General features: G+C 34.9%; 1 protein-coding gene across 3 annotated transcripts in view; it reads right to left on the bottom strand.

Annotated features, from left to right (window-relative positions):
- Positions 1–11,995, bottom strand: part of LOC117343442 (diuretic hormone receptor-like) — a 143,074-nt gene that overhangs the window by 5,590 nt on the left and 125,489 nt on the right. For all 3 annotated transcript variants that reach the window (XM_033905790.1, XM_033905788.1, XM_033905789.1), the window contains 5 exons: positions 11,797–11,882; positions 7,295–7,430; positions 6,337–6,378; positions 5,994–6,107; positions 4,634–4,663 (listed from right to left, as the gene is read on the bottom strand). In XM_033905790.1, the coding sequence (XP_033761681.1) occupies positions 4,634–4,663; positions 5,994–6,107; positions 6,337–6,378; positions 7,295–7,430; positions 11,797–11,882 (408 nt within the window). The remainder of the gene's footprint in view (positions 1–4,633; positions 4,664–5,993; positions 6,108–6,336; positions 6,379–7,294; positions 7,431–11,796; positions 11,883–11,995) is intronic.

Here is an 11,995-nt window from a genome sequence, read left to right as displayed (position 1 = left end):
CGAATAACTTGTATTCGTGAAAGAAGTTTGCCGCTAGTTTAAAGCTATTTATAGACTACGGAAATAGAAATTGATGACGGGGCATTCCATAACGAAGGTGAGCAGGTCTTCCGTGGTACAGCACAGGCAGTTTTTGTATTTAAAGTTTTGAAATATTCAACAATAGCACATATGAAACATGATAATAAGTTCACGTCGTCGAAGTGAGTTGATATCGCATTCTTCAAATGCTACCGGGTCTCAATTTCCAAGTCAGATGTGAAAAGGTATGAAGTCATCTGCCAGTCCACGTGGGTTGGTATTCTTAGGGTATTTTCCTCCCCCCCCCCCCTACCCCCCCCCCCCCCCCCCCCCCGACCAACAAGAGCGAATAATACTCGTTATATAACATGTTTCGCATAAGCTGTAAAACAAATGAACGCAAAACTGTATATGTATGGGCATTCATGTATATACATGTATGATAGCCAATTAAATAGATATTTATAAATATATCGTCGGACTAGTGGCTAGACATAATGTGCATCTTACAAGGATACCACGTCATTTTTTTGGATAAGCCGATGGTTAAGGACAGCTATAGACTATCATAGCAATCTATAGAGATCGAAAATAATTTTATTAAGGCTGATGTGAATGTATATAAATGGATATAATAGTAATTATTGAAGTGCGTGGTATGATTGCCTTTGTTTTGTTGCTATCTAGACCTATTAAATAGGGAATCGTAATGGCACAAGATCCTAACGTATGTAAAGATTTGCGTAGGCTTATAAATGCAATTAAAAGCAAAGGCTTAAGTTCAATGAACGATTTACTTATATAATTTACGACAATACCACCACGACAGAGACAAGAATAGACTCGCACCACAGAGGATCTCGACGTCACTATAGGTGTTATTGAAGTACCTATTACGAGACCATAATTAGAAAACGTCGGCATTTACCATCCTAGTCTGAACCGAGAATGTAGCGTGCAGTATACTATCTGCCCCCAATTCATTAGGATTCACGATGTTAAAGTTAAAGAATAGTGTATTTAACTTCTTTTTATCTAACTGCTAAATTTCATAAATCCCTCTTGGAACATTTATTTAACCATTTTGATGACAGTGCGTTATTTCGTGTTAACTAACAGGGTACATTTTTAGGACCTGACATTCACCACCTTCGATAACACTTCTTCTTGTCATTTTTATGAATCAGCAGTGTGTTTGTGACAAGCAGTTTTTGGATGTTAAAGGTGAGTTGATTGGTTGGAATTTTACGTTAATGACGTAATCTTAAAACACAGAATAACAAATACTGATGTTTGCTGAACAATTCATTTTTTTATAATTCAGATAAGAATTGTTTTAAACTTCTGCTTTTTCATCTTTACATTACGTACAGAATCAAAATTCACCAAAATCCCGGATGTTATTAATGGCGAAGCAGCAGATGCTTTGTGGAATACTAAAATTATAATCCTTCGCTCATCACATTTGTTTTGACAACATATAATTCATAATTTATAAACGATTACCACGCTGATGGCTAACTATCTATGCATCTCACAGCTAATGGTTTTGACAGGCTTTTGAATTAGTATGTTGGGGTTTGATTTCCCGATCAGGCATCAAAGGGCATAAGGATCTTCTGCCCGACCGTATGGATTAAATTTTGGCACTCTAGCTCCTCCCACAATATAACACTTCACGCGCTTCCATCCAGGCCAACAAGAGTGATTAATGTAAGATTTTATTTCATTTCGCAATTATTACTATGCATCATACATATTGTATACGATATCAACATCTTAACCTTGACTGAATTAACAATTGAAATATATTGTAGCGTTAGAAGTGGCTGCATTTTATCATTTGCATGACGAAGGGCTTCGTGGTCAAAGATTCGCTAGTTCAAGTCCCAGCAGGGGTGTTGTATATCCTTGAACAGGATACTTTACTTCGTTATGTTCCAGTAAACTCAGCTGTAAATGAGTACATAATAGGTCAGTCCCAGAAATGTCATTTATAAGTTGTTAGGGGCCGAAATGGCAGCTTCGACTGTATGCTTGCCAATGAGTTGAGAAAGACAACGGCTGATGACTATTCGCCGAATAACCACGGATAATGATTGTGTGACGGCTTTGTTGCTATATATAGCGGTTTATAAAACTTCAAATTATTATCATCTATTATTATGTTCATGTAAACAAGAGTTATCAGAAGACAACATCATGTCAAGAGGGTTGAATTTCAGATTTTTAAAAAGTAGGTCAAAGGTCAGGGTCAAAGTCAGCAGGTCTGCAAATGTATGTTTTTACTAATGGAAGGACTGGTCACACGGGATACACATGTGGAATACTTAAGCTGTATTCTCAACAGTATTGACACAACATTGTTTTATTGAAAAAAACAAACAAACAGTATTTAACCTAGTTGTCTACGGACGACGCCGACGACGCCGACGCCAACGGTATAGCAAAGCAATGGCTCCCATGGACTTTGTCCCTGCGAACTATAATAAATGAAGTCTGTTTTCACATATATCATGTTCTTTATATTCTCCCCGTCTATATCACAAATATTGTTTTTTAAAAGCAAAAATACGGTATCATACTATTGAAGAAATAGTTTTAAATTGTAAAATATTCATAAATGTCGATAACTGTGAAATACTCTTAAATTACAAAGAATTGAAATAACCATGATACAGTGTATATAATAGATCTGTTAGGTCTTCCGAGATGGACGAAAAAAAGTCATCTGAGATAATAAAGATAGATCAGTTAAGCGCCAAAGCTACAGAGAGCATATGTAATTAGCTTACGACAAAGGTGAATTTCCGTTATCCTTTGTTCTGCGAATGATATTATTTATTTACATTAATTGAACATATAAAAACATATAATATATATGAATAATACTAAAAAACATATTGACTGAAACATTTTACAACCGTTGTAAGCGAAAATATTGATCTTACAATTTATTTTCAGAAATTGAAATCTGATTCTTTTTTATAGACTTTATATGTTTTATATATATCGTTAAATGGAATAAATCGAAATTGTGAAATAAAATACAGTTTAAACTGAATTGATATCAATAATCTGGTTGGTATAGTATATATAACTCATATGCTGTACACATACTAACTAGCATATGTAAACGTTATAGGTGGCGTTTGATGTGACAAGATTGCGTAGTCATTTTGAATATTCACTTTATGAAGGATTGGTAATTAGGCAGGAATGGTGAGAACATTATTTTTCTTCATAATCTGCATAATTGACAAATCATTTTATGACAGTTATATTATAGACCTTGCCCGCATCCTATTTTGTTATCAGAACACCTTGAAAATGGACTTAGATAACCGTGAAAATGGACTTAGGTAAACGGGAAAATGGACTTAAGTCACCGTAAAAATGGTCTTACTGACAATGATTACAATTTGACAATAAACATATATTTCAAATACGTATATTGAAAAAGGATAACATTAAATGCTGAATATATCAATTTGAGAGAGAAATTAAAGAAATAATTATGCATAATTTATCAACAAACAATGGGAATTGAGAAAATGGTTTGATCGAAATGCATGGAAACAGTTGGAAATATATCTGTATGAAACGCATTTTGTTGGATTCGTGCATTTGTGAACATTCCCGTGCATAGGACGTGGATACTAACACATTTTGACAGAAATACACGGTTTGTACACCCTGACAACCATTTGCAGGTGGCTGATAAAGAAATAAGAAGCGGGTTAAGCATTCCAGCAAAGGAAAAATGAACGATTAAAATTATTATAGGTTGAAAATTCTTTGAAAGTCTTACCAAACTTTTCGCTTGAACTGAGTGTTGTAGAGAGAGATAAATCACATGTGTTAAACTTGACAAGGGTTACCACGCGTTAACACACGTGTTAAACTCGACAAGGGTTACCACGCGTTAACACACGTGTTAAACTTGACAAGGGTTACCACGCGTTCACACACGTGTTAAACTTGACAAGGGTTACCACGCGTTCACACACGTGTTAAACTTGACAAGGGTTACCACGCGTTCACACACGAGTTAAACTTGACAAGGCTTACCACGCATTAACACAAGTGTGTAAACTTGACAAGGATTACCACGCGTTAACACACGTGTTAAACTCGACAAGGGTTACCACGCGTTAACAAACGTGTTAAACTCGACAAGGGTTACCACGCGTTCACACACGTGTTAAACTTGACAATGGTTACCACGCGTTAACACACGTGAAGTCACAGATTAATTTTCCCTGGTTAAGGAGTCATAATAATGCTTCATATGCAAAAAAGAAATTGTACTAATCATGTTTGTTTAGCTTAACTACGCAAGTCCTCCCAATTTTTTGAAATAATTATTCATCTATATGTTGATGAAGCAAAACAAAGTAGATATGCATATTTCCAAGATATATATATACGAACCAGGTAAAACATATAATGTTTATTGTGTTATCGTCTGTGTTATGATTACAGAACTTGCCATTACTTGTTTGTGATTCAATGCTTCCTGTGACCAATGTGAATATTAGTTCACAACCTTTGTTCAAATAAACTCAAAAGCATCCCAAAATTAAAATTCAAACCAACACAATATTCTTACCAAGCTCGCCATTTCATTCAAATCTTGTACCTGTCAATGTATATATAATAATTCATTATGATAAAGGGAAAGAAAGAAACATTGAAATAAATTAGTCATCGACAATTGAAGACTAATGAAATAAAGAAACATCAGTTCTAATTTTAGAATTGGATGTGACCCCAGGAAATATATACATCAGAATGTATAGATAGACTGGGTATTGGCTACCTGGATGTAGCGGAAGGTTTCATTGATGTGCTGCACACATCTATGAAATAGGTATACTTAAAATCGTTTTATTGTGCAAATGGTCTAATATCATATGATATTATGTATAGATATTTTCGAGATAGTGGATATATAAACGAACGCATTAAAATGCAGATGAAAATATTCGTTTCACGAAAATGTTAAGATTTTCAGTACCGATAAACTATATTCTTGACGGTCTAGGTCAATGCATTAGCCTAGGAGACAAAGCTACAAAGAAACCGTACATTTACCATAATATCGTGTAACACACAAAAATGTCCTCTATCTGATCATTGATTTATTTATCATTTTCTCAACATTCTTCGACACTACAGAAGTAATTGACAATAGCAACAACAATAACAACATAAACAACAACAGTGTTAGTACATAGCAACATCAATAAAGTATATAACAAACTTATGTATATATTGCACTAAGCCGAATAATTTAAAGTATTCACACTTTTGTTAAAGTCTAACATCACAGACACACATTATATATACAGCCTGCTTTAGAAGCAGGGATATGTCTAAGTAAAATATCATGAAATCCAACCAATTCTATAGATGTAAGTTGATATGTACAAAATGAATTTATTTATTGAAAGGTAATACTTTAGATATGACATTTGACCGTTGGTACTGTGTGCCGAATGAAGATGAAAAACAAAGTTTAAAATGTCTTTGATTGAAATCAACACACAGAAATTGGAACACAATCACGTGCGCGTGTTTGAATGGGACGACGAACATAATTCAGCGGTTTGAGCTAAGTAAGAAGCGATTCAAGTTAGAAATATGGTACCTAAATGAGCTTTTCTTTGTTATACAGACACCCAACAGACAGAAACGTTACATATCAACAAAATAACAATGTATACGTCACGTTTATGTTAATAAGGTGTTCGTTTGAACATGAACAGCAGAAATGACATCCAAATGGACAACGCTATGTCTCACTGTCATGACGATGATTCCGGAGCTTTGTTCCATGAGCATGCGCAATACATGGTCTGAGCTTTAACAGTCTCGGTCTCTGTATTCGTATCACAATATTCATCGTCGTCATGACAACCACTGATATACTGACAAATGTTTTTGCGAAAAGCTGTCAAAGGATGTACCTCAGTTTGTGAGAGGATAAACGAAGAAGTCCGAGAGCTTCGGCGGCGTCCGCCTGACTGTAAGAACCTTCGGATCTTAAACCGGTACCACTTTCGTTTAATGACACGTCGCACCTGTAATATAAAAATGAATTACGAATTCATTTCTTCTCACATGACCTTTTGATCATATGCATCATCAAAATTTGGTATTCTTTCTACAACTCAAATGCCACATCAATGCTACCAATAAAACCAAAGCTGAGATTAAAGCACAAATGTACCCTCATGTTTGTTTTATCTGTCCGGATTTCAAATTGAAGATAAAGTATGCTTCAATACCAATATAAAAAGTCACACCTACCTCTCCATTTAGAAAGCAGTAGAACACAGAGACCATGATTCCCTGAAATAAAGATAGAAACATTAAAAAATATCGCTATTCACAATCCTATTATTGAACAAAACATCAAATGATTTTTTTCCTTTCAGATATATTGTTAATGCTGAATAAAAATAATATCAGAAAAAGGTAAAAAGAAAAAAAGGAAACAAAATACAAAGTTCAACGATCTGAGAAGTAATCCCAAAATACCGATAATGGTTTCAGCTTGATTTAAAGGATTGATAGACAGACAGGGAGTGCCAACACTAAACCATAATTAAGGACTGTTTAACTAAAAGGAAATAGATGACGAGCATATGGAGGGTTGTAAAGGTATTCTCTGGAAATATAGAACTCAAATGTTAACGGGGATAAGATCAATAGCAACACACGTTGTTATGCTAAGAAAGGTATAAAAATAAATGACAAGTTCCATACCGAAAAATCTCACCATTATGTCCCTAAACATTGATACTGTAAACGTACTTAATTTGGCGTACTCAAATCTCACCATTATGTCCCTAAACATTGATACTGTAAACGGACTTAATTTCGCGTACTCAAATCTCACCATTATGTCCCTAAACATTGATACTGTAAACGTACTTAATTTGGCGTTCTCAAATTTTACCGCAAAGCAAACAAATTTAAACAGATTAGCGGAATAATGAATTACCGTAACAACAATGATTGCCATAGAAACCAATATAGATCAACTACAATTAGCACAATTATAATTTAGAAAATGCTTCCAGGGCGAAAATAAGATTACCGCTAAAATATTTACATTCACAGTATACTTAACATTTTGTTTTATCTTTTCAAATCGCAACCAAATTAGCGGTGCACAAATGGCTTTTATGTAAAGATCTATTTATTGTTAAAATAAAAAATACAGAGTATGAATAATGAAGTCAGAAAATGACGTCATAAGTACCTGTATGGACTGTAGGACGGCATTTGTGATGTGGTACGCACTCTGCAGACCACCGCCATCCTCAGGGTTGTAGACAAATAGTATATTGGTGAGACCTAACAACGGCATCAATACGATGGTAGCTTTGATGGCTTTCCTGTCAAAACGGAGCAAAAGAAATGAGCTCAATAAATTTAATACAAACTGTATTGATTGATTAACAATTTTTATCTTTGTTTTTTTAATTTTTCATCACACTATCTGCAAGATGAAATACGTAGGTCACCACACAAAGAATTGAGAACAGTCAACAAACAAGAAATCTAGAGACAATGAAACGGAAGGGGAAAATGTATTGATCATTGAAATGTGAAAAGTCTTTATGTCACCACATGGGACATCTGCTGTCGTGCTTATTGCCAAATCAACAGAATCCGTCAAATATGGTTCGCTATGCAGGTTTATACATTTCATCACCATATTCTATAGTTTACAATGACCATGCGGACATTTCCGCTATTGTTACGTTCTTGTCCTCTCACTTTGTATCTCTTAGTTGGCACATAATAGCTCTGACCTTTTCTAGCGATTGGGTAACCAAGCAATCATACAGAAAAAAAACTGCCCCCGCGTGAGCCAGTGTCTAGGAAGGGAGAGAGAAAAAATGTAATGTCGACAATGATCTGAATAAGGTAATAGTAAAATGGAGTACATTTTTCATTTTTTAGCATGACAAATTTCGTCGTCCTCCGAAGTCCTCGTAATCATTATAAATTCAAATGAATAATTGAAAATACCAATTATCTCATGTGGGCTGATAATAGAAATACAATGAAAAATTATTGAGATGTGTGAAGACGTTATTCTTTCTTTACCGGATCTTGACTCTGAAATAACGAGCTCCGTTAATAATATTAACATATTGATTGTTAAAAATGAACTCATTATCAGCGATAAATATAATTTTGTAATTCAATTCAATTATAAGAGCGCCAATTAAAAACATAAGAAATATTATTAGTCTTATTTGAAATTTAAGAAATTAACAATGGAGACATCAAAACTAATTTTCTTCTCATTCAATGTTGGAGAGAAAAACTAATGTCCTGATTGAAATTTATTTACCATGTGGATTTAGCCGCTTCATTCATTCACATTTGCCAGGTTACAACTACGTGGAGCTCCAGCTAAAACTCTTATTGATTTTATGTTGATCCATGGTCATAATGATAATTAGTTTTTTTGACGTTTTGATCATAACTGTTAATGACTTTTCTGGCTTTGATGGTGTTTGGTCCTGAGCACAAATAAAGAACTTACTCTTCTTACTCTACCAGAACCACATGGCACAGAGCAAATCATGTCTTCTTAGACACGAAAACCAAACGACGCAAATATTCTAAGAAAAGATCAGTAATTAAATGAACTAAACTGCTGGTAGTGCTTGTTCTATAACATATACAGGCGGATGATCCCAATGAGGCATTTACAAGTGCTGTGATATTTTCCTTCCCAACTTACGTACAACACACATCTTCAAAATAAGATAAATTAGTTGTTAATTCAAGTAAACTCGCATCTAATCGGGTAGAGCAATGTTGTTATGAGCTCTAGAACGCCGAACCTTCATAAATCTTGGGCTTAGTTACGGGTTTGCTAACGTCGCTATGGCGACACATGGTGCAGTTTAGGGACCGAAATGACCATTTGGGTATAAAACGAAGATAACGGTTCAGAAAGAATTTTATCACTGGAAACGTTTGACCTCATTTGCAATACCGACGTAGTATTCAACATTATATAACGAAGGCCGAGGGATCTCAAGCGATCGGAAGCGGCAGATATGTGATTAGTATACCAATCAATAACAGTTTTGAATGGGAGTGAAATATTCGAGTTCAAAGGTTGACAAGAGAGAAAGTTTAGAGCAGCGATCAATTTGATTGGAATATGAAATACTATCACAATAGCAGAGAAATGAAACGATTAAACCAATAGCAAGTAAAGAGGAAAGATGTTGCAAATGACAAGATCTATTATTTCATAATAAAACATTGACCTTATCAGGTCCAAAAATGTTGATATGTACTCCATGCCCCCAATACCAATCCAAACCAACGTCTCTGTGACGATATGACGCGATCAAGTATTGTATTGAATTCAGACGATACACGTGCGGCCTATATCATCCTAATACTTATATGTTCATTTAGTCTTTACATAAGGTTTCTGTTATTCATATTCTAGAAAGAAAAAAAAAATACAAAAAAATCACTTCTTGACCTGTTTGTCCAATTATCAAGGGAAGAGCGCAAAGTCATTCAGGACCGATATGTGCATCCCCAGGGTCGTGAAACACACCATTTTGGTAAAACCCCTCTATATATGAACAGTATTTACTTTTACCGTATATGGGTATTTAAAAGATGCTTAAAATGTCAGTCAGTTTGACCTATCTTGGCCCCGCCCATCAGCCCCCTGGAGGTTAGTCAGGGCAGTTATGTCAATGTCATCAAACTGCCGTCCGAACACTGATACTTTTAACAGTATTATAATGATTTCCAATGGCAATCATCAAATGATGCTTAACAATATCATTTCCCCTATAAATGAACTTAATTATACCCCCTCCCCAGGGGGAATGTGCAACCGCAAGGTAATGAAATTCACAATTTTCGTAAATCACCTTAATCTTTTCCATCCATGAGGAGTATTTGATTCTAACATATCTGAGTTATGAGGAGAAGAACTTTGAAATTTCAGTCAATTTGAACCTTGGAGTGGGGCCCAAATGATTCACAGGTTTGGTTGCCCTTTAGCCATGGAAGGTTTTTTTTCAAAATTTCATTGAAATCGGCTCAGTGGTTTCGAAAAAGAAGTCGACAATGTTAATTGTTTATGAGCGCACGACGACCGAAAACAAGAGATTAGAAAAGGTCACCCGAGACTGGGTTTTAGGCGACCGAAGTCCTACAAAATATCGAAGTATATCATAAATGAAATGTCTGATAACTAATAAGTTATTAAACAGAATTGAACATGATTGATACTTACTGTCATTGAATATAGGCAAGGGACTTTTTGTGAAATGTCCAAGAAAATGCAAAGATTGCTGAAATAAGCTTTTAAGGAAATAAAAATTAAACGGAAAAGTTCTCTCAGAGCCCGCCTTCCACCACCTCCACCAGAAAGTTACAGTACCTTTAGCAGTTATGCAGATAAATATTTTACCCGGCAATGAACACTGATGATGAATTATGAAGACGATATGAGGTTTTGTAACCTGTATAAACAGATCCTGATTAGATTCTGGTAGATTATAACGGGATAGGGCTGATAGGGAAACCGGTCATGATTATATATTGTACAAGATTTTACGGCCTGAAGTCTAATAAACGATAAAAACAGTAAAACAGGATATGTTATAACCAAAAGGTCAGGGAACAAGGTTCACATGTTAGGCCGTACCGGTTTTATCCATATATGGCTAATTGCAAAACACTCTGTCAATATCGGCAGCTTCCGTATCAACACTAATAACTCATCCTCAACTATCATGAAACGAGGGTAATATTGAAGTTGAAGTAACTGGGCGAACAGTTACTTAAGCAATAGACTTGTAGCTACAGTGATCAACATGGGACGTCTAAGTGACGAATGTTTGTGTTTGATAAAGTTCGGACGATAGCATGACATCAAGGCGTTATAGCTATGGCTCGTTAATACTGCAGACTTGTTTAGAAGACATTATATAACATTTACTGCTACACGTAAAGATATGATTTTAGGAATTTAATGTCCATAACTACTCATGTCAACCGGACGTAATATGACGTCTGTAGGGCATTTGAAGATTTTATTTGAGTATTGACTAGACACGAGGAAGTCTCTAACTGTTCAGACAACTTTCTGATTGAGATTGGCGCATTTAAACTATATTTGTACTACCTTGTCAATATTCCTGGATTAAAGAACTCCCCACCATCACTAATTTAATACTGGAATCGCGCATGCAATGGCAAAATAGCTCATAAATTTAATGATCTTATAAGCATTTTGTGTAGGTTAAAAATAAGCATCAATATAAAAAAAAGCCAATTGCATCGTATAAAAACCTAAACAAATGAGTTTACAAATAAACAAGAGCAACAAAAATTGAGACGATGACTTATCTTAGACTTTATAGACAACAAATACTGACCTAACGATTTTCAGATATATTGTGTAGTAATAACTGATTGGACACTTACTGCCATACCCTCCTACTGTTAGCTCCTTTATTTTCGTGGTAGACTTTTATTTTCCTTGATCAATGAGGTATTGGTAATCAAGGCCAGCTATGTCCACAATAAAACAATCATAATTTCGGTTCTAGTTTTGATATCAATAATAAATAGTAAATGATATAAATCAATTGCGGAAGAAAATGTTTTCTTATAAAATCACGAAATTTGACTTATACATACATATGCATGTACTGTATATAAGAAGACGCATTCTCGAGTGTCTAGGCAGCTGCTTACCTAATACGGTCCGATTCGATGGTATTGTTTGCCCTTAGCTTCTTCACTAGTATCCGGATAATGTTAATGAGGAATAATAAGTTAATCTGAAAATATAAAACAATATAAAGATTTAAGTCCACGAAGATTCATGATATGACGATAGACTTAATAACAGTAAATTAAGACTAATCCCGCCACATTGTTTATATGTTTCAAA

The sequence above is a fragment of the Pecten maximus genome, chromosome 15 (assembly GCF_902652985.1).
Source record: "Pecten maximus chromosome 15, xPecMax1.1, whole genome shotgun sequence".
Classification (NCBI taxonomy): domain Eukaryota; kingdom Metazoa; phylum Mollusca; class Bivalvia; order Pectinida; family Pectinidae; genus Pecten; species Pecten maximus.
Note: the sequence above shows the minus strand (reverse complement) of the source record. Positions and strands in the feature narration are given on the sequence as shown.